This window comes from Candida theae, assembly GCF_024610275.1.
Source record: "Candida theae strain CBS 12239 chromosome Unknown scaffold13, whole genome shotgun sequence".
Taxonomy (NCBI): Eukaryota; Fungi; Ascomycota; class Pichiomycetes; order Serinales; family Debaryomycetaceae; genus Lodderomyces; species Lodderomyces theae.
Window position 1 is genome coordinate 161713 of NW_026261362.1, and position 22798 is coordinate 184510.

Here is a 22798-nt window from a genome sequence, read left to right on the forward strand (position 1 = left end):
CACTCTCACACACACACACACACACACCTATTCACACGTTCTCTAGTTTTGATACATACTAAAGTGAACTATGTAACCGGTCTGACGCCCTATTAGTTCTTTTACCACAGGGTACATTCTCCAAACTTAAATTGTTTGTTCTATGCTCTTTTTATGAATATAGCACGATACTTATTGGGTATGAGTTTCCGCTGTTTCAATGTAAACAACGGAAAATGAAACCAATATCACCATCTCTCACTGTGGCAAAAAAAAAAAAGGAAACAGAAAAAAATAAAAAATAAAATAAAATAAAAATAAAAGTGTGCAAAGAGGCTGAAAAACAATAAAACTAAATATAACAATGTGTGGTTCTAGACCTTTTTTTCACCTACTAGAGTAGTCCATGAGAATGTATTAAATATATATGTATGTCACATTTGTTTTTATTTTCTCCACTATCATCATTTGCGTATTTTGTTGCCAAAATCGCGTGTCTCCCCCTTTCATTATTCAAACCTATGATAACTCACTGTGTAGTTATAAACCGTTCTGAATGCGTGTTAATATTATTTGATCGACGCTGAGAGTGAAGCTGCCAGTATGAGTTTTGTCTCACTTTTATCTCTCTCTCTCTCTCTCTCTCTCTCTCTCTCTACTATATCTAACTCCATACACAAAATTTATAAAAGAGCTAGAGCACTAAAGTACAAAAAGTATTACGCTAACAAAGAAACAACAGAGAAAACAAAACAAAAAACAATAGAAATTAATTACAGCTATTAAAACAATAGAAAATAATTATCTAAAAGCGATATCGCATAGCTATTTTTTTTCCGCCCCTATTGTTATATCAATATTTCTTTTATTTTTTTTTTTTTTTTCTATGCACTCCTCTTATACTTACCTAAAAGGTAAGTAATAATAAACCATATTCTTACAGGAGTCTTGCCCCACATCCCTTGTTCTATCTCCGGTTTGTTTGACTCCACCGCAAATCAACCAAATCGTTAAATCCTACATCAAACAATCTTTGAAGAACAAGTATCCACAAGCCTCTTATTTTAGTCGTCCCTTCTTCTTTCTTCTTCAAGAGTCACACATGGTTTGAAATGTGGGCTGCTGTTACCCTCTCAGCTCTCTAAAACTCTAATTTTTTAAAGTTTTCTTCTACAATTGTTTCGTGGTAACAATATATATATATATATATTTTTTTTTTTTGCTTTCAAATTGTTACAGAGAAAGACTGGCTTACCTTCTACCCTCCTCTCTATGCCTCTCATTTGTACAACGAGTGTAGGCTTTTAGCAAACCCAAATTACGACTGCTGCAACAAATTAGATGGGAGGAGGGGGCTCCTTTTACTTACCTCTCAGTCACTCAATTAAGAGTGGCAAAATAAATACAAGGGAGATTGCAAAAATCAAGCTTTTTATGTTATGTTAACACTGTATTTTTTGTCTTGTGGTTATTGTCTACAGGTCTAGAATCAACATCGTAACGAGACTGTGTAATAAACACAAAAAAGAAAAACATATTGTCCCTATCTTTTGAATGTGAAAGGGAAGAAACAAAAAGTGTTGTTGCTTGGTGACTTATTAAAGGACAAGAGATTTAACAATAATGCAGCAATTGGAACATTGACGACGATCTTTTTCTCGTGTTCCCTTGATTTGCAGCGTATTCTGTATTTCCGTTCTTATGCAATATATGAGCAAACGAAAGGAGAGGAGCAGTAATGTTGCTTTAACTGTTCTACTCTTCATCTCTTGTAAATACACTCACTCTTGTGACATCTAATTAATCAGATCTTTAACAGCGTGTTAACTGCTGACGGCTTAAAATGTCAATTTTTTGCCCTTTTTACGCAGGTACTCTCTTCATATACAATCTTTCGCCACGCCCACGCCCAAGCCCACATTTAAACCCACTTTTAAACCCTGTTACGTCATTGAACGACAGAAAACAACAGCCACAAGAGTGTGTCACAAGAAGTAAAAGATAGATTAGTGGAGAATTTGAATGCTAGTGCCTTATCCCGTCTCCTCTTCTTCGCGTCCATCGCTCATTTCTACCCTCAAGTCTCTAAAATAATATTTCAAGCAGAGACGCCCCTTCTTTATAAATGACATTTATCCTTCCTCCTTTACCCAGCATAAGCTGAAGTACTCTGAAAGGGGAAGATATATGGGGTCTATATGCTACACGAATCTATTTATAGTAATTGGTCGTGTAAGGTTAATAGGGTATTTTTCTTTTTTTTTTTTGGTTTTTGTTTTTTTTTTGTTTTTTGCACAGTTTGAAGAAAACTTTCACAAGAACAGAATACTCGAACAATTTTTACAAAGGGCGGCCGTTATTTTGTATTTGTTTCTCAACGGTTAGTCTCACTACTATTGTATTCTATATACTGTTTAAATTAAAATCCCTCCTCTTTTTGTAAATTTTTGGCTCTGTACTCTTGTTTCAACGTAATTCACACACACACAAACCCTAGGATGGATGACAGAAGAGAGGAGTCTAGAACTTTGGCACTCACATTGTAGCACCAAAGAGCTACGACGTTAGTAACATTGGTTACAAAAAAAACAAAAGTGTTCATAAATGATCTTGCGTTGTGTCTCTTTTAATTTTTTTTCTCTTGTTCAAAAATTGGCCCCGTTTTTTTTTTTTATTCCCCCGAGTTTCTCTCTATTCACCCTGTTACTTTGGATCTATACTGTATTTGGTAGATCACGTCACTAACTCTTTTGCAAACGATGCAAGAAATATGCAATGCACAATGTCATACGTCAGTATATGGTTATGCACACATTCAGAACTTGTGTAAGTTTTGCTTTATTCTCAGTGTGTGTGTGTGTGTGTGTGTGTCTTGTTGTGTTAGGGGCCCATTTCTTTTCACCTTTGGATTTATGATTTTGCCACCATCTTATTACACTATGTACTCCTTCTTTATACTAATCCCTTGAACAAACCAAAAGAGTTACAACGGCGGTTGCAATTACATGAGCCCTCTTAATTGTTCTCGTCTTGAGCTATCATGAAACCGCATTCTATTTCTCTTTACGGTATTCGCTGAGATTATGCTCAACACCGTATTTAATACCATTTTTTGCTGCCGCATTTGATGCATTCACTCCATCTCCCCAAAGAAAAGAAAACATTGACCTCTGGATTGAAATTGAGATTGAGATTGAGATTGAGATTGAGATTGAACAAGTATTTTGAGTCCAACGTGTACACGTCAGGGGGGCGATTTGATCCTCACAGGCATATCTTGAAAACGCAAATGTCAAGATCTATCAAAGCATTTCTTGCAAAGATTGTGAATTCGTTTCGGTTGAACGATAATTATAGAAGTTGTTAACTTGTTGGCAGTTGCTGGCCATTGTTTGCTCAACACTAATATCGAAATTCCTCTCTCACAATCAATCCTCCGCTTCCTGACGATCACGTGCGGGCGTTTTGGGTGGTCAATGTCATAACATATGGCAGTATATACAACCCATAAATCAGATCCAGTTGAGGATTGTAGAATATCATGAGTATTAGTGTCTATCCTCTATGCTGTCCCCATTGTTTAAGATGATGGTGTTGTGCTCATGTATCTCCAATCTGGCTGAGCTCGTTTATTTTCCCGTCGAATTGACGCAAATTTGCAAACAATATTAAACCCACAGTACGCTATTCAGCATTGATACAAGAGCTACTCCAAATCAGCAATTGAGCTACATTTTGAATAATCTACCAAGAACCTTCTACAGAATAACCCTTTACCTACTTGCACAGTATCATATCGGATATAAGTGCTGTCATTTTCTCGGTTGATCGAGATCATGTGTGTTATCCTGGAAGGTAATGTCAAGTTTATGACCTCCAGTAACGAAGGTTGTATACTTTCTAGGAACTTCTTAGACAGCTATTATAGTAACCAATTTAAGAGGTATGATTTATATTTAGTTGACTCTGGTACTTGCGTCAAAACTTGTGATAATTCTACTCTATCAAAATCTGTATTTGTGCGATTTAGGAACAGAAATCCATACCAGAGTATACACTCAATTAAACACTGATTTCACCACACACCATCAGACACCAACACATTAACCACTTCAAATCCACAGTTGAGCAACATCACTGATGTGGTGCAAATTGTCTTTCACAGACTAACCGTTTCCTGCACTCGTCATTCCAAACTACATACTCTTTACGATGTATTGCAATGTGTGCTGCAAAAAATCGAGTTCGCACAAGCTAGACACAGGAGGGACACGAAACAGGCACACAGGACTAATCGTATCCATAAATGCATGCTTGTCTGTTGCTAATAGAGTCAGAAGTGAGCACAAGATAAAGACAGCCATGGTTTTCAAAGAGTCTTGCTTCACTACAATGCCAACGATTCGGAAGTGACTAGTTTACTCAGATAATATAGTTTAGATTCATCACATCAATTCAATAATGTACCTATACAGCCTATGTACGATACGTACCAGTCAACTCTCATAATCAACACTCCTACCCTCAATTCAAGTCGCTCATTCTTCTTCCTGGTAGTTTTCTGTAATAAGTGCTCTGTTTTTCCCCCGAAGCATATCAAAATTTCAGTCCACAAATACACATCATAAAAGAATTCCCCCTTTTCCTCTTCTTCCTCCTCTTCTTCTTCCTCCTCTTCTTCTTCTTCTTCCTCTTCTTCTTCTTCTTCTCCTCATCATCATGTCACCCCAATACGCCGCTACTAAGCGCACACGTAGCCTGCGTATTATCGTTACTCGCCACTCAGTGGATAAAATGAAAATGTTCACAATCATGACGAGTAGTAAACCAGTCCCAGTTGCAAATGCAACTAACCAATTGGTCCCGGATCACTCCAAGTCCGAGACTAATGATGATCACCACCACCACCAACACCATCACCCCAATCACCACCACGAACACCACGAACACCACCACGAACACCAACACCCCAATCACCACCACCAACACCCCAATCACCACCACCACCACCACCAAGACCAAAACCACCATGTGAACAACGAGATACAAAATGAGAAAGTTTCCAAGCAACACATCACTTTGAATTTGGAAACTGAAAACAATGAAGTTCATGTTGATGATTCTGTCCCAATGGAAACAAAAGAGGACAGATCTAGCCAACTAGTCGACAAGTCCGTGTCTGAGTATGCAAACCTGGCTGAAATTGGACGCCAGAAGGAAGACAATAGTCAGGTCGACCCTTTGGTTAGAGAATTAGATGAGCTATTTGCTTATTTTGAAGCAGAAGCCGGGTGGAGCGGCCGTGTACCTGACGAAGCCGATCTCAACGCAGTTGAAGTAGATGAAGATGACAGTCCAATTGCACCATTGAGAATTAGGAGACGCGAGCCAGTTGCACCAGTTGCACCTGTTGAAGATGACACTCCTATCACGCCATTGAGAATCAAGAAGCACAAGCCAGTTGCACCAGTTGAAGCGATTGAAAAGGCCGGTCCGATTGCGCCATCGGAGTTAACTGACAGTGAAGCATTTGAAGCTATTTCTGAAGCGCCATTGAGTGTGGCGAGGAGTCCAGTGCATAAGATTGTTGAGTTGGCTGTGCCGGAAGTAACCGATTCTGTCGATATGACCGAGAAAAAGTCTCCTCCTGAATTGGAAAAAAGTGAGGGTGAACAGCACTTGAAGTCAGTCGACAACAACAACAACAACAACAACAACAGCAATGAGAATGAAAATGTTGCTGATTGTAAAGAGACGTGCTTGGCTCCTCCTGAAACTGTCCCTGTTGCAAGTGACTTGAAACCAAAAGCCAAATGGAAGGCAAGGTTGAGTCAGAAATGGTCCAAGATTGGATCTGCTATGAAGTCCAAAGTCGAGGACAAGCAGACTGCGAACTGTGAGACCAGAGGGACAGACAATTCGGAGAAGCCTCCCTTCAAGGACAAGTTGAGGTCATTGTTTGGGAAAAAGCGCATGAGATTTGAAACCACGGGTGAAGTAGTGGTTTTGTTTGATGCCGACGACTACAAAGATGAAGATCAAGAGTTGTTTGTAGTCGATGATGAGGCTGAAGAGTGTTGTACTGCAACCAACACCACCCGCGTTGATGACCCAGGAGCGAATTCGAACTCGGGAGCTATTGAATTGCCAATCGAAAATCGTGATAGCAATGAAGTTACTGGTACTGTTGTCGAAGGCAATAATGAGAATGCTCAGCACGAGGTTGAAGCTTCGCCACTGGTGTCAACTTGTCTGAAAGCTGAACTTGAATTGAAGGCAGTTAAGGAGGAGTTGGCTTTGACGAAAGAGATCCTAGAGTTGACTAGGCAGGAATTGAGATTGACGAGAGAAGATTTAGAATTGACAAGGATTAAAGCTGAAGCTGTTGGTTCTGAAACAAAACCTGCCTGTCTTGAGAGACAAGCTGCTGCTCCTGGAAGCGAAGCTGCTGCTCCTGAAAGTGAGATTCCTGAATTGATAACTGTTCCCCCTCCACCAAGACCTGCTACCCAAGACATTCCAATGAAGGGTAAGAATGCCAGACTCAAGAGGATTTGGAGCAAGGTAAAGAAGCCTTTCAAGAAGCGTGCTCGTGTTGCTGACGCCACTGTGAATGCCCAGGATTGTGATGACGATTTGTTGTCTCCTTATGCTGGCCATGAGTTGAATCATCCTCATTCTGAACACGCTATGATCTCCCCTGCAATTGACACTGCAGAAGCTGGTTGTGAAAATGAAGGTGCAACCGCAGATGTGTCCGATGTTTGCAAGAAAGGCAAACGCAAGGGTAGAAAGAAGAGAAAGCGTACTGACAAACCAGGCGAGGAAGAGATGCCAGCTGAAAGTGGGTCGGCAAGTGAATTCGAAGAAATCGACCTTCTGGAGCCGCAGACTGGAAACAGCCAGCTCGGAAACAATGGCACCGGGGTTCAGGATACTGGACAAGAATGGAGGACAAAGTGGCGCAAGTTTTGCGAAAGGGTCCGAACCATGTTCAGAAGAAGAACCAAAGTCGATTCCCGCTGATGGCAACAATGAGGTTTTGGATGACGTTGTTTTGCTACACCTCGATGTTGGAGTTTGACCAAGATGTTGGTCAGTTGTTTTTTTTATTTTTATTTTTTTTGGTATGCGCGGTTTTTGTGGCAGACGGATTATAGACCAAGACCTGTTGATGGTCAGACCAAGTGGTTCAAGTTATAGGCACATTGATACTCCTTGTGAAGTTGACGAGTCCAGCAGTGTGGCGTGGTTGTTTGAACGTACTGCACCAGCACCCGAGAGATATGAACGGCGTGTCTGGATGATGGACTCGGAGAGAGGATGTATCAGTGTTGATGACGATGAAGTTGAACAAGCAGAATTCATCGGCCCAACTTGAAGGAATCGGAGAATGGTATTTGTCTCAGTTGAATATGTCATGTTGAGAGATTTTGGATGAATCAATTGTACCTGAGGATGATGATGATGTTGTTGTTGTTGTTGTTGTTGTTGTTGGTACTTGATGACATGAGACATACTATGAAAACCTTGACAAGAGCAGTGGCGACGTTGGACTGAATCTTAAGAATAGAGGGTTGTGATGTGAGTTTCATTGAAAGTTGGCAGAAGTTTTTGGGATACTACGCAGGTTGTTGCATTTTCGGCGGGAGCTGTCACGATAATTGATGACCAGAGATGAAGGTAGCTGACCCGTGCCGCAAGAAGTATTCCCAAGCCCATAGACAGAAACTCAGCCATGAATACAACCCTCTGCATGTTTAGTCCAACACATGTGCAATGAGGAAAGGACAAACCAGAATACGGCAGACGCGTTGAAGAGAGTACATCAGTTATGGCAAAGCATAAAAGACACTGGGGGGACCTCTGAGCCACCATTTTGGTGGGAGAAACAAAGCGACACCCCGTGAGTATCACAAGACCGTTCTAGGAACGTCTTTCATGGGGCCGCTTCTCCTTTAACACCGGATGGGTTCGCGCTTGGGGAAACCCAGAGTTGTAATGAAGCCACGAAACTGAACGATTGATTGTGTGTTAAAAACCGTTGTACCCAAAAAATCAAAATTATTAAAAGATCAAAATAATTTTAAAAAAAAAAACCAAAAAACAAAACATTGTATCATTTTAAAAAATCAGCACAATCTTTCAACTCGTCAGTGAAGTCTTGCCTGTGATGGTTCTTTCCATGATGTCGCATTGTTTCTTGTCAAACCCCCCCCTCCGAATGGGTCCCAATTTTGGTCATAATCTGCAGCGCGAGTTACCAAAAAATTTGCATTTACTACACAATTTTTTTCTACTCAGTTTGAGTTGAGTTATTTGTTGGACGTTTGTTTTTGGAAAAGGGGATAGAGGGTAGTTTGGAGTCTGCCCTCTTTGTGGATGTCAATGAATGGAACCTGAGGCGGAGATGTGTCCGTCGATAGTTTCGATTCTTTGCTACATTTTATTTTTTTTTATATTTGTTTGTCCAATTGACATCTACATCCTAATCTTTCTCTCATCTCGCGCATCTCTTGCCATTGTGGTGCTCTGTTGAAACTTGTTGATGTTGTTGGTGGTGGTGGTGAAATCCAACACTCTTAGTCATTGGACGAACTCTGCTGGGTGATGATTCATTGAAGGCGAAACGTGAAACCTCGTGAAAAAGATGTAGTTTCCCCAGTTACTACAATAGAACAAGAGAAAGATTGTACGATATTACCTCTATTGTACTATTATATTAATGCTACTCTATATACAAGTCCTATTTAAACCCCAGTTTTACTTTGTCTCCAAATTCTTTTCCTCATTCAATTCCGCCTCTGGAATGGAGAGTACTGGCTCAGTATCGAGCTGTTTCAACTGTGCTTCCTTTTCCGCCTCGGTTGCATCCCCTTGAATTATCTCCTCCTTTTTTTCCTCTTTCTTGGCCATCTTCTTCATGTCAGGCAATCTCTTATTAGTGATGAATGGACAGGCCAATGTGGATATAGCAGCAAAACCAATACACATGTAAAACACATTCTGAATAGACTTCATCATCTGCTCCTTGATAAATCTCTCGGTTACTGGGTCCAATGTTTTCAAAATCGTGTTATTGGACATGAGACTTGAAAGGTCGATTGATTGTAAAGCTTGTTGAATTTGGGGGCTAGCTTTGGGAATTGCGTTCTTGAAATGATTTTTTAAACTTGCAGTGTATACAGCGTCAGATAATGTAGCGGCAATAGCAGATGACAAACACCTGGACGCATTGACGAAAATTGTTGTCATGATCGTACCACCTGGTGTCTTTGGCGCTTTGATTTGAGCAGAAATGATTGCAGGTTGAAACTGACATCCAGTAGCAATACCCATAACAATCAACAAACCAACTTGTTTTGAAAATGGAGAGTCCACGCGTAGTAAACTCAACAACCCAGCACCTATTGGAGCCATAACTCCCGAAAAGATACCCCAAGGTTTAACGTATCTGGATTTCTGAATCGTTCCTCCCGAAATAATGGAGCATATAACAACCGCAATGATACAAGGAAGCAAATGTAAACCAGCACCCATTGCACTTGAGTCACGAATAACTTGAAAATAGACAGAGGCATAAATCATTGTGACAATGAATGCTGAAAATACTCCAGATATTGAAAGTGCAGATGCAATGATTTGCGGAGTAGTAATAACATCAGTACCAATGATTTGGTTCTTGGAAAACCGGAAATTCCAAACGGCAAAAAAGATCAAAAGAACTGGGCCAAGTACAAAACAAGAAATGACAGCACCGGAATCCCACGCAAAATCAGAAGCACCAAAAGTGATTGCCAATAAGAAAATCACACTTCCTGAAATAAAGAAAAACGTTCCAATATAGTCAAACGCTTTCAATTCTTGCCAAATATCCACTCTTGGAAACGGTGGACGGAATGAGTACAAAAACACCGCCAAGGCAAACCCACCCACAGGCAAATTGATATAAAATGACCATCTCCAAGTAACATGGGTAGTGAAGGCACCACCAATCAATGGGCCCAAAACCGACGCGACTGCAAATGTCACAGATAAAATCGTCATTCCAACTGGTCTCTTGTTGATAGGCACAACTTCAGACACAATAACAAATGTCAAACCTTGAATACCAGCACCTCCAATTCCAGCAAGTACTCGACCTCCAATCAACACATTCATTGTTGGAGCCAACGCACACATTAAAGATCCAGCTTCGAATATGACAACGGCAACAACCATGGACCATTTCCTACCAAATATGATGGATAATTTCCCATAAGGTTGAATAAACACCGCCATGGTCAACAAAAAGCCCGATGATAACCAACCAACATTTTCAAACGCATTGAACTTGTTTCCAACCGTGGATAAGATTGTAGCAACAATGGTTTGGTCCAATGCGAATAAAAACAAACAAAGGAATAGCGACACAAAACAAAGCATTAAACGAGTTCCATGTATGTATTGATCTTCACGTAAGGTACCATCCCCAGCATCGGATTCTTTGAAATGATGCGAGTGTGATGACGTTTGATCTTCAAGGTCTTCAGGTAGTTGGCGGGGTGGTTGCTGGTCAATGATGTTACCAGTGAGCGGTTTTGGTACTCCACTCGAGTCGCTTGATTTTACACTTGAGCTTGATGGAGTAAGTTCGTTCTTACTCATGGCTGTTGGAGATGCTTTGTATATTGTAGTTGCAAGATTAGTGATATGTGTGTTTTGAATTGGTCAAAATCTGATTCCCAAGGGAATTTCATCTGTATATTTATACATTTTCAGAAATGCATCTTGTAGCCGTACTTGTAAAACTATTCATGCGTGTGTGTCACTAAAAATCAAGAGAGTGTTTTGTGCAAGAATCGGTAGAAGTTAAAAAAAAAAAAAAAAAAAGAAAAAGAAAAAGAAAAAGTGAGCAAGAGGGAAAATCTAAATCCGAGAAGTACGGTGCTAGCCCCACTACACCCGTATTTGATACAGCACACTTCAACAACGACTAGGACTATGGACACTGTCAAGGACAACATGTTTGTATTTTCCTTACTCCTAACAAGTTTAGATCAAGGAGAAATTACTCTATTTAAAGCTACAAGTACCGAGAATACGGAGTTAGGAAAAGATGTTCTGGTGCGACAACTTTGTGGTTGAAGCGGCTGATCAAAAGCCTCGCTCTTAAGATTCTTGATTTGGATATAAATGCGTGGAGTTAGGAGTTAAGCCACCAAAAGCCGTACATGACAGTGATCAGTCTCATTTGAGGCAAAAAAAAAAGAAGCGGAGATAACTCATGCATGCCATCGGCCAACGTTAGCTTGCAAATAACCTCCAGTTGAGAGGCCGTCACAACGCAAACTGTACAACACTGATATGTCACCATTTCCCCTTTTTCCTTCTTTTTTTTTTGTTTTTTTTTTTTTTTTTCTTGGTATGAACACGGCTCCTACACCGAATGTGTAACAAAAGCGGGCACAGAAGGCGAACAGTACCGCTCTCGTTCCGAAAAGAGTACGTTCCCAAAAATACTTAGATTAGATAAAGACCCTATTTGCAATCTCCGTACATCCGTCTTAACCATAAGCCCTGAGATCAAGAACGCAATCGGCCAAGTGGAAAGAGCGTCTCGACTTCTTCATGCTTTGAACAAAGATCGAAGCATCTTGTCATACTTGGCCACTTTCTCATCTTCACCGTTCTGTTTGCTGATTCTGCTCAAAAGTTCCAATGCAAAGGAACTTTTCACCTTGTTTGCATCATCAAAATCAACAAATTTGGACACGAATTCTTCCAAATCTGTCAAATCCTTGTTTAATTTCTCATAAACGCCCTCTAAATAGTTCCAAGAACTTGCATTTTGAGGACAGTGTATTATCTTGTCCTTAGTGTAAGAAATTTCCTTACCGAGTATCTCCTCACTTGGAGATACATCTTGAGCAAAATTTAAAAAAAACCGATGGCTCCAAGCACTGTTGTTCAATAAGTCAGCATCAATACATTCGTCAACAAACAATCTTTCCTTTTCGTCATTGTATAGATCAAATTTTTCAACAAGCCACTTTCTGTATGACCACACATGATGATTCTTGGGGTCGGCATCGAGCATGGCTTCCATGATTGGGAATTCACGGTGAGGATCAAACTTGTCTTTACCATTGCTTGTTTCCTGTTTCACGATTTCATTGATAATTAGCTGACGATAGTTCCATATTTGATAATTTTTCTCATTGTCCAAAGCAATCTGCTCACACCAATCCAATTCGTCATAATAGTTTGCATCTGGAAGATTCTGTAGAATGTTGAAGCGATATATCCAAATGGTGTAGTGTGACGCCAACTGTTCAATTCCCAACTCGGTCAAGTAGAGTGCTCTAGGCGTATACTCTTTTAATTTCATGAGGGCTAATAACTTGCCCATAATTGATTTGTACTCATCGTCGTACAATATTTGGCATAGTTGGGGTTCGTCACTATTTAGGCTGACGGGACGCACATCAGAGAAGTCGTAATCTGACATTGATATTGTTGGATGTGAAATGACTTGTTGTACTCGATTGAGACCTGTTGCAAACTGTAAGCGTTTTGTAATGAAGATTGATTTAATTTTCTTCAATGTTACAAGATTTGATGTTACAAATTTCCCGTTTAGTAACTGACAATTGGTCCGTGGAAACACACACAAGAACAGCACAAAAAGTGACATATATATGCCTACCTAAGACGTTGTCACTCGAAGGGCCCTGTCAGAAGTAAGAACTATACGTTTGGGCAGATATACCACAGCAGGGTGGAGGTGGTTTGAATGGTCACGTGTCGACGCTTCATGATAATCGCAAAATGATAGACTGGCGAGCTGCGTTTCGGATTAAAAGGCAATCCAATGCAGGACTGCAGTTATACAGAACACCGCAATCGAGTTCAGTCGATTGTAAAACTACAGTCAATTTTAATAATGATGCCAATGAAGAACGAGAGAGAATGCTGAAATGGTGCATGGAATTTTCGGGTGCATTCTATAAAATCAATTGCTGTTTTCACCCGAGAAAGGAATGCTATATGCAGATAACATGGCGCATAGTACATGTATATATATATATATATCTCCCCCCCCCATATATCATGTCTATATCACTCGATTCAATTCCATTAATTTGCATTATTTCCTTCGGTATCTATTACGTGTTATCGTTGCTTTATCGAAAATCACAACTACCGATCCTCATCACGACATTTATTTTCACAAACATGGTTTCAAGAACATCCTTGTTCAAATCCTTGGCCAATTCAGCTCTGGAAAGCATTAGAGCTGCCAAAACATCTCCTAGTTTAGCCAAGTTGCCTACTTCTACTGGAAACAACTACTCAAATTTTCAAAGTCTTAATCAATCGCAAAAAGTTGAGATTCTTTCAGCAGTCAAGTCATTGCAGTGCTACCTGTTTCATGCTCAGGAGGTCAACGAGAGAAGGAGACTGTTGTTTACGCATTTGAAGTACCGTCAGCAATCACTCGCAAAAGATGTTGGATACTGGAAACGGCTCGAACTTATTGACAAGGCGATTGAGAAGAATCAAAAATTCCTTGATGATGTTGCTGATTACACGATTGGGGAGTATGGCTTATCAGTAAAAGATTTTGAATTAATCGAGAATGCACAAGGCAGTGTTGCAAGTGGTAACAACTTTAGAGTTATTGAAGCTTTGGGTCATTACACTCGTGATTGGGCAACAGGGCCCCTTAGCCCTGAATTGAGACCTATTTTCGACTATGTAGCATCTCAATTGGAGTTGGCCATTGATTTCAAACAAAAGAAAGACACTGTATTGATTTTTCCTGGAAGTGGGTTGGGAAGATTGGCTCATGAATTTAGCAAGTGGGACTATGGGGCAGTTTACTCCGTCGAGTATTCAGGATTGATGAACCTGCTTGTTGGATACAACTATAGCAAGCATCTGGCAAAAAAACTGCACACAATTTATCCCTATATACATACAAACTCAGACTACTACAACACTGAGTCGCAGTTGAGAACTTTCGAATATACCCCTATAGGAGATACTGGGAAACCTCAAAGCTTGCACATTGTTAATGAAGATTTCACAAAATTTGATATACCTAATAGAGACAAGTACAAGAATGTTGTTGTAGTATCTGTGTTCTTTTTGGACACAGCCGAAAACCTATTCACTTATTTGGACACCATTGGGAAATTGGCAAAGCCACTGGGTAATGTGGAACGAGGGTATTGGATCAATGCAGGTCCCTTAAAGTACGGGTCGGCAGCACAAGTTGAATTCAATGCAGATGAGTTGAAGGATATTCGTAAGGCATTGGGATGGGTCGATGAACAAAGCGTTTACACGATATGGGATCCTTTGTCAGTGGGAAACAAAACTGGACTCGTTGGCTATCTAACTGACAAGGAAAGTATGTGGCAGGGTTATTACGGGTTAAATTTGTTTACAGCTTCGAGAAAGGAGAACAACCTGTATAAATTATAGATATTACTTAGCTATATCTGATCCCTTGTTTATTTGAATCTTTTTATCCTCGCCACCACTAATAATTCCAATTTCATTGTCCCAACACACATCAAAAATTTTCGTTTTTGTTGATCCATCCTCTCTAGTTATTGTATAGAGAGACTTGTCAGCTCTAATATCCCAAACTTTAACAGTTCCATCATGAGAGCTTGAAGCAAACATATTTCCATTGTGAGGAGACGCACTCAATCCAACAACAAAATTTGTGTGACCAATTAACTTTGCATTGATCACCTCTGATGTATTTGAAACCCTTGGGTCATGCAAATTGATGTGACGAGCTGATGAACCCGAAGCTATCAAGTTCGCTTGTGGTAGTTGCAATACTGACAATAGCGAAAACCCAGTAGTTCTTGTATCAACACAGCGAGAAGTGACTAAATCCCATGTCTTAATAGTGTGATCTTGGGATACAGAATATCCCACAGTTGCGTCATGTGCGTCAAAGATGACACCCTCCACTTGCTCAGTGTGACCACTCATCAAGCTCAAAGGAGAGCGGCGTCTTATAGTCGAGTCTTGCAAGGCCATTTTCCTTCTCTTCTTGGAAGAAGTAGAGACAACATTCGAATCGTACTCGAGAACTTCAATCTTTGCCATTTCTTTGTAATTTGTGGACCAAAACCCAACAACATTGTCATAACCAGCACTCAAGATTCTCTTTGTTTTCTGGCTCACGTCCAAGTCGACTACAGGCGCCTTATGTCCTTCCAAAATCGCCAAGGTCTTTCCGTCCTCGATTTCGTCTTCTTCATTCTCCTCATTTCCATCAATGACACCCTCATACGCGGTTTTCCATAGCCTCACTTGTCTATCATTACCACAAGAGACAATCCTGGTGGGTGATATCCACTTGACGGCTTTTATTGGAGCAGAATGGCCAACATATTGCTTCTCCACCTTACCCGACATATTGTAAGTTCGTACCACTCCATCATAAGACCCACTCAAGATTTTTGGCTCATTTATTGTCAATTGCGAGTCCACTACCGCACTCGAAGTCTTGTTTATCGAGTCTATAGATGAAATCCAATCTTCGTTGTTGAATGATGCTTGGAAACTTGGTGGTAAAATGGCTCTAGTGTACTCTATAGTCAAGAATGCTTCACTTGATAGCCCATTGCGCACAAGGTAGTCATCAATAGATGTACGCAAAAGCTCTCCTTTGATAAGGAAATTGAAAGGTATGGGCTTACGCTCTTCCTCGTCTGAGTCTGTCTTGTAATTGCCAAGTAAATGATTCACGATTTCAGACAATCCAAAACGTTTCAATGAAATAGGAACAAACAAGGGTGTCTCTTCCACTTTTAGACTCTCATCTTCCTCATTTGTGGTGAATTTAATCTTTATCTGGTTCTTGTCTGACATGATTGATGGTGGGTTCGAAGTATTTCAGAATCCCCGATGGAGCAGCTCATCGTGTGAAAAATAGAAAATAAAAAAAAATAAAAAAAAAAGAAAAAGATGAACAGAGCAGAGAAGAACGAGACAGAGAGACAGAGAGAGAAAGAGAAAAAAAAAAAATAAACTTTTTTTGTACAGAGAGAGAGAGAGAGAAACACCACTGAGAACAGTAAAAGAGGTTGAAGAAAGGTACCAGGTTATGTATGCTGCAGTCCATTATACAACTAAACATCACTTCACATCTTCAAGGACAATCTCATCTTACCTCTCCGAGTGCCAGGCAAGTCTTCCTTCAATCCGGGAATCGAAATTTTTGCCAAGAACTTACTGAGTTGTCTAATTAACCTCAAACCCGAATTGGCTGTTTGGAAAACCTGCAAGTCAGTCTTTCTCTTTTTCATTCTAGACAATATTGACAGTTTATGAACTTTTGTTATTGAATACAAATGACGGGAGTATAGTGCTCTTCTGTGGAAAACACCGTAATCAGAGATGTAGCCCTTGGTGGCCAAATTTTTCAAGGCACGCTTGATGCGTTTCCATCTTCTAGCTCTAGTTATTCTTGGAGGTGGTAATGATCTCATTGCTCAAGTATAGTGAATTATAAGAAGAACACAATCAAACGGAGGGCGAGGCGAATGGAACGAGTAAGAATGTTTTGATGTACAACTTGAGAGTATGGTGGGAGACTATTGAAAGTGGTGATTCAGATCAATACCAATTGGAAATAAAAAGGAGGCAAATGACTGTATAAACTAGACAAAAAAAAAAAGGACGAGGTATTTATAGTTTTGCCACTTAGAGGGAAACTACTAGCACAAAATTATGGCTCTGGGGGCATATCAAAAGATATCATGAAAGAAAAGAAGCGAGTCATCTGGGCAAGATTCCTATTGGTAGAGTTTGGGAACGTTTTTGCGTATTTCATGGTGGTTACTTTCAAATCACACAACCTTGATAATCTTCCACTTTCGAGGTGTGGCTTAAAGCTCGTAAAAGACTTTATACTTGCAGTTTTGTGTCACTTTGCCATGGCCGCATGGCATTAACCATGGGGGGGGGGGGTCAACATGACGTACTGTTCAGAAGAAAACACTTCTTGTGCAGACTCATCCATATACGGTAGTTATTGTAAGCACAGTATCCTTTGCAAGCACGACTCTTGACAACCAATGGCTGGCGACAATTTATTTTAGATGGAATGTTTCCCAATTCGGGAAAAATACACAACCGAGAAAATTTCAAATGTTAATGTGCATCGCTTCTTTTTTAGTGTATTGAACTAAACAAATGGATGATGAACTAATTGAAATAGTTTGCTATATTTCCAACCCCATCCGTCATCAACACTGTCAACTTTTGCAATTGCTGGTATTCAAGCCATTTTGATATCCTTGTATCGTTGTGGATCAAAACAAACACACCTTTTCAACTACAACCGCACTAAATGTCTACGATTAGCAACTACACACCAGACAGTGGCAAGAATGTCCCCAATACAAGGTCGACTGACCAGTACGACAGTCAATCAAACTCCCCAGTACATTCCCACAGATCTCATCAGCTTTCTCAAGAGGATCTTCCAGTGATTGAGCAAGATCTAACCGACAGCGAAGAAGAGGATGAGTTTATTCGAAGGTTTGGAGATGTCAATTTCCAGTACATTAAACCTCCAAAAGAGAGATTTTGGTTCATTAGACCACACGCTCTAAACTATTTCAAGGATGGAGTATTGTTTCGCACTAAAGGAGAAAGAGGAAGCTCAAAGACAGAGTTGTTTTTGGATTTACTTTATGTTGGATTGATTGCTAATTTGGCTGGCGAAGCCAGCGAGGAGGCCAGTGGATTAGCATTGCTAAAGTATGTTCTTTTCTTTTTGCCGTTGTGGGTGGTTTGGGCAGATATAAAAGATTTCACCAATTACTATTATAACGAAGATTTGTCACAAAAGGTGTACATTTTCTGGATACTTTGTTTGCTTACTTTGTACATCAACAGCCATTACGATATCACTGAAAGTCATGCAAAGGCTGCTTTACCTATTGTCTCCTATATTATATGCCGGTTGTCATTGGCCGTGTCGTTGGTTGTCTATTCCTTCTTCATCCCCGAACATCGAACACAACAAAGAATATACGCTGCAACTATTCTTGTGACATCCATGTGCTGGCTTTCTGTTATATTTGTATCAACGAGGGTCAAGATTGCACTAGCATTTGTTTTCCTCTTTCTAGAGCAAGTGTGCTTTTCAGTGTGTTACCATCCGTGGACTAAGAAAATGTTAAATCTTACAATGTCAACTGCTTTGAATATTGAACACGAGGTAGAGAGATTTTCAGTCTTTGTTACTATTGCAATTGGTGAATACTTGTATAAGGTTGTTGCCACAGGATCCTTAGGAGTTGGGTTTACGGTCAAGTACGTCAGGGGTATATTCTTATTGGCTGATGCCTATATATTGTTTTGGATTTACCAGTACGGCGGAACATCCAACAGGGCTGTTCATCCATTAAGAAATAGCGGGACTACAGCAATTACGTGGATATATGCGCACGTGCCGTTGATCGCTGCATTGGTTTTATCTGCCGATGCCGGAGGGGATTTGTGTGCTATTGACAACTCGAGCACTAAGAAGCATCAGCATCAGCATCAGCACCTAGAAGCAAGAGCTGAGGGTGGAGTTGAGGAAAATGAAAAGAATATGTATGCATTGGCGTTCTTCTACACCGGAGGGATAGCTGTGGCGTTGGTGAGTATGTTTGTGTTGGGAATAGTCGAAAAGAGTCGAGACCCACCTAATTTTTTCATACTCCCCCAAAAGCTCCGAGTATTTTGGAGATTGCCTATTGGTATCATTATTGTTATGATAACTTTTGCTGAGTTGAACTCAACATTGCTAATGGGTATCGTGACATTGTTGTTGGGGGTGTTGCTAGTTTTTGAAAGTTTCGTGTCTACTCCAAGACATTGCTTGCAAAATAATCTGTCTGCCAACAACTCAGTTTAGTAAGGAGTGCCATAGTCAAGCACAGTTGGTTCGTACTTAATCAGAATCTACGTACAAATTTTAAGCGATTATAGTTACAAGATCCATCAACACCGCTTTATTGATGTAAGAGAGTCTCTCTGCCTCGTAAGGGCCCGATTTTTTAGGTTCAACCATTTTCTCCCACCTACTTTTGACGATTTTTATTGATCCTGATTTCCTCGGGTCACCACTTTGGTTCAATAGGTTTATGCAGGCCATGAAAATGCATTCCATAAGCAAGTTGCTTAATCTGAGTGTAGTGTCACTTGTGATGAACTCATCGACAAACTGATCTTGAAGGATTGTGTTGCCGGACTGGGGTAAGATGGACAATAACCTCAGACTGTTCAAGTCATCGTTGTCTTTAATCGTGTCAATCTGATTCAACAAGCTGTTCAAAATGTACTGCAAATCATCAATTTTCCAATCGCTTCTATTTAGGAACCCCTTGAAGACTGCAAAGTACATTTTTGTACTCATACTAAGAGTTGTTAAATTGTCCATCACATACATCAACTGTTTGACTTTCTCAAACGACCCTTTTAAACAATAGGCATGGAACAAGGACGAGAAAGAAAGGTGGCTCGGTGACAAATTGTAAAACACAGACTTGTCATTCGTTACCGTTTTCAATTTGGTGTATATATACCGCCACTCGGTCAAGACCGGATCATCCCCCTCGCTGGGGCCCGCCAGGAAATACGCTGTTTCAAATAGAATTTCTGCATGTTTGATTAAATCCAAGTCTGCCAAAACAATAATCAAGTTATCAACAATTTCAGTGGTAATTACAGGAATCTCGTTCAACTTTGCAATTGTGTTGGCAAGATACTGCATAAACTCTGGTCTCTCGTTAAAAGTGTTGAAATATCTGAACAAATTGATTAACGATATATCGGTAAGTTTCAAGTGGCCCTTGTCTTCCACACCTATTATACTCCCTAAACCTACTTTTGGTAAAATGTCACATATTACATCAAGCTGATCGTGTCTTGTTGCTAGAAAAAGAAGAACGCCTAGTAGGTCTCTTCGGTCACCAAACGTGCTCAAAAGCAGTTGATAGTCGTCAAATGTAAACTTCTTGTAGCCAAATCCTTTGTCCGTTCCAGCGACATTCACCACGTCATTTCTATCCTTGAAATATGATAAATAGATCATCCGTACCTGCTCCTGTTGAGTGAGTTCAAAACCAGCTTGCTTTACATCATTTAGAATGGACTGGCACCGGTCAAGGTAATCCTTTCTTCTTGCGTTCTCGTTGCGAATTGCGCTCAATAGGCCATTTGTATCCCCGCGAAGCAAACAACCTTCAAGAACATTCCTATTTGCAAAATGTCTCTGGGACAATACATACCTCTTGATAAATGTCTGCAAAACAGTTGGAGGTAGAAACAGCGGGGCAGGCTTGGGTAGCTCCATATATCTTTTAAAAGCTCGCTCGTGGTTGATGTTATTGTACTTCGTGGCGCAGTGCCTCACGGCAAACGGGGCAAATTTGGACAGAAATGGCTCATTATTAACAGGATATAGCTCCTTGATAAAGTTGTTGTATTCTGTAGTATACAACATGTCATTCGGTTTGAATGCCAATCTTTTCCGCAATGCAGGATCAACATCTGTCCGTCGTAGCTTTAGCTTATCCCAAATCCGCTGTTTTAGCTCATATTCATCTTCTGAATGGGGCACATTGTAGTTTTCCATCAATAGTGGTAGATACTGATTAATTAACAAGTCAATGCATTTCAATAATGGCCCTGTTTTTTTCGATTGTTCGACGCCTACACGTCTAATAAAAGTATTGGTAGGTTTCTCTAGTAGGAAGATGTTCTTGGCTCTTGCTTGTTTTAAAAGGTTCATATCATTTTTTACTCGTATAAGAATGTGTGTTCTGCCTTTACCGTGAAAGAGAAGATGAAAAATGAATCGTGAAAAAAAAAAAAAAAAGAAAAAAAGAAAATAGAAAAACAAAAAAAAAAATGAAAAATTTGGCCAAGAGAAAGCTTTGAAACTTCCACTGCTTTTTAGAAAAGTCTTTAAACCCAGCACTCTTCCACTATACCATGAAACTTCAAACAGAGGCAACCAATGTTCTATCACGAACATCGGCATACTTGAAATCTGGAGTGCTCAAGCAGAAGCCTGTGTGGTTCGACATTGTGGCCAAGTACCCACCAAGCCATAAACTTGTGAAGAAACCATATATCCACGAGGCCGATTCCACTGACCCACGTAACGATCTCCTTAAACCAAAGAACCAGCATTTACAAAAACCACAACTTTTCAAAACCCGTCCAGCATCCAGTGAAGTGGCCAACAAGAACAACCAAATCCACCGTATACCAAAATTGACGTTTCTTGAAGATGAATTGAGAAATTATTTTTATTTGCAACATCCTTGGGAGTTGTCAAGACCAAAAAATTTGATTGAGAATAATGGTGATGAAATCCTGAAGAAATGTGACTGGAGTCAAATGTTGCAATTGCACAAACCTTTGGACGGGGAGTCGGTTATTCAGCGAGCCGTGTATCTCTTACACAATGATGACAAAGTGAAAGACGTTTTCGAGGCTTACGATATAGCAAGGTTTGAGTTTTATCGTTTACGTATGGCAGAGGAAATGGAGAGTCATATTGCAAGGGAAGAAAGTACAATGTACGGCGCTGTTTACGAATCAACTAATATTGATTGGAACTTGACTACGGAACAGAAATACATCGATGACTGGGTTAAATTGGCAGCTGAACAAACGCGTGTTTTGGAGGCAAATTCCAATAGATCACAAGCACCAAGTGGCTCCTTGGTAGAGGAAGAAAAATCGAGAGCATCGTTGTTTGAGAGTTTGTTGCTGGTTAACAGCGACGTTACCGATGAGATCAAAAGAGCTGAAGAGAATAACTGAGGGGAGAGGCTAAATAGACTGTTTTGTAAATACAAGTAAAAGGGATTGATTGCAAATTTAATAAATAACTCATTCCCATACATAGTGATAGGGACACTTTCATTTGATGACTGCAACATCTGGTTTTGCTCTAATCATGATACAATGCATAGTCCAACGCACATGCATTTCAATTGGTTTACTTTTGACAAGACTTTGTAATCATGCCAAACCTCAAATCGGTCACATTAAATTATGCTTGCATCACTTTCAGCTGCTCCGCTTGCCTCACCCGTTAGTCAAATATTATTGTATGAGACCACTACCTAATGATGTTCGTCGTGTTCATGTCCGTGTTCTCCCTTACCTTTGTTCAACACCAACTTTTCAAAGCCAACATATGCCGTGAATGCAACAATAGCTATACCCAACCCGGGGAATGCGTTTTTGAATCTATTGAGTCTGCTAAATTGACCTTCATATCTCCAAGCATCTCTTTTCGCCCATGGGTTATTATGTGCCGATACCATTCTTTGTCGGTGTATGATTAATGCACAGTTAAGTGTTTGAGCAGTTAAAAAAAAATGGTTTGTATTTTTTCTTTTTCTTTTTCGATAGACTCTTATTGGTGTTTCCATCGTTTTTCCTTTTTGGTTGGTTTTGCAACGCGGCTTCATGGCACAACCAAGGTGTTTTCAGAGACGAAAGTTAAGGCTACCCGGTTCCATTTATTTAACGCTATAGTGTCATATCGAATGCCTTCGCTAGGGTAAACTCACGCAAAAGAGTTGACGGAACCCCAAATTTAGATAAAACTTCGCCGCAAACTGATTAGGCGCCAAAAGGAAAGTTTCGTCCATACATTCTCAACCATCCACAACCTATTGCTAGGATCTCGATAACGAAATACCTGTGACATGATGAAGAAGAAACATTCTTTCTCGTACAAGAGGGATTGAGTGAGACAGCCACTATACACTCTTTCCATCACGAA

General features: G+C 40.1%; 10 protein-coding genes across 10 annotated transcripts; 4 read left to right on the top strand and 6 right to left on the bottom strand. All coding sequences in view use genetic code 12, as the record gives it.

Annotated features, from left to right (window-relative positions):
- Nucleotides 1-3106: 3106 nt before the first annotated feature.
- Nucleotides 3107-7360, top strand: KGF57_000765 (uncharacterized protein; the record flags this gene model as incomplete). The annotated part of the gene is made up of 4 exons (XM_051755267.1): nucleotides 3107-3341; nucleotides 3835-3922; nucleotides 4737-6938; nucleotides 7183-7360. 4 exons carry the CDS (start codon nucleotides 3107-3109, stop codon nucleotides 7358-7360), a joined length of 2703 nt encoding a protein of 900 aa, XP_051610763.1.
- A 1382-nt stretch (nucleotides 7361-8742) lies between these two features.
- KGF57_000766 (basic amino acid transporter) lies at nucleotides 8743-10626 on the bottom strand (the record flags this gene model as incomplete). The annotated part of the gene is made up of 1 exon (XM_051755268.1): nucleotides 8743-10626. The coding sequence occupies one exon, from the start codon at nucleotides 10624-10626 to the stop codon at nucleotides 8743-8745; it is 1884 nt and encodes a 627-aa protein (XP_051610764.1).
- Nucleotides 10627-11587: 961 nt separating this feature from the next.
- Nucleotides 11588-12469, bottom strand: RAM2 (bifunctional protein farnesyltransferase/protein geranylgeranyltransferase; the record flags this gene model as incomplete). The annotated part of the gene is made up of 1 exon (XM_051755269.1): nucleotides 11588-12469. One exon carries the CDS (start codon nucleotides 12467-12469, stop codon nucleotides 11588-11590), a length of 882 nt encoding a protein of 293 aa, XP_051610765.1.
- A 728-nt stretch (nucleotides 12470-13197) lies between these two features.
- Nucleotides 13198-14451, top strand: KGF57_000768 (uncharacterized protein; the record flags this gene model as incomplete). The annotated part of the gene is made up of 1 exon (XM_051755270.1): nucleotides 13198-14451. The coding sequence occupies one exon, from the start codon at nucleotides 13198-13200 to the stop codon at nucleotides 14449-14451; it is 1254 nt and encodes a 417-aa protein (XP_051610766.1).
- A 3-nt stretch (nucleotides 14452-14454) lies between these two features.
- YTM1 (Ytm1p) lies at nucleotides 14455-15861 on the bottom strand (the record flags this gene model as incomplete). Its single annotated transcript, XM_051755271.1, has 1 exon — nucleotides 14455-15861. The coding sequence occupies one exon, from the start codon at nucleotides 15859-15861 to the stop codon at nucleotides 14455-14457; it is 1407 nt and encodes a 468-aa protein (XP_051610767.1).
- A 272-nt stretch (nucleotides 15862-16133) lies between these two features.
- On the bottom strand, nucleotides 16134-16481 carry KGF57_000770 (uncharacterized protein; the record flags this gene model as incomplete). The annotated part of the gene is made up of 1 exon (XM_051755273.1): nucleotides 16134-16481. One exon carries the CDS (start codon nucleotides 16479-16481, stop codon nucleotides 16134-16136), a length of 348 nt encoding a protein of 115 aa, XP_051610768.1.
- An 863-nt stretch (nucleotides 16482-17344) lies between these two features.
- On the top strand, nucleotides 17345-18904 carry KGF57_000771 (uncharacterized protein; the record flags this gene model as incomplete). Its single annotated transcript, XM_051755274.1, has 1 exon — nucleotides 17345-18904. The coding sequence occupies one exon, from the start codon at nucleotides 17345-17347 to the stop codon at nucleotides 18902-18904; it is 1560 nt and encodes a 519-aa protein (XP_051610769.1).
- A 60-nt stretch (nucleotides 18905-18964) lies between these two features.
- Nucleotides 18965-20626, bottom strand: KGF57_000772 (uncharacterized protein; the record flags this gene model as incomplete). Its single annotated transcript, XM_051755275.1, has 1 exon — nucleotides 18965-20626. One exon carries the CDS (start codon nucleotides 20624-20626, stop codon nucleotides 18965-18967), a length of 1662 nt encoding a protein of 553 aa, XP_051610770.1.
- Nucleotides 20627-20985: 359 nt separating this feature from the next.
- On the top strand, nucleotides 20986-21825 carry KGF57_000773 (mitochondrial 37S ribosomal protein mS23; the record flags this gene model as incomplete). The annotated part of the gene is made up of 1 exon (XM_051755276.1): nucleotides 20986-21825. One exon carries the CDS (start codon nucleotides 20986-20988, stop codon nucleotides 21823-21825), a length of 840 nt encoding a protein of 279 aa, XP_051610771.1.
- Nucleotides 21826-22130: 305 nt separating this feature from the next.
- Nucleotides 22131-22334, bottom strand: KGF57_000774 (uncharacterized protein; the record flags this gene model as incomplete). Its single annotated transcript, XM_051755277.1, has 1 exon — nucleotides 22131-22334. The coding sequence occupies one exon, from the start codon at nucleotides 22332-22334 to the stop codon at nucleotides 22131-22133; it is 204 nt and encodes a 67-aa protein (XP_051610772.1).
- Between the last annotated feature and the right edge of the window lie 464 nt (nucleotides 22335-22798).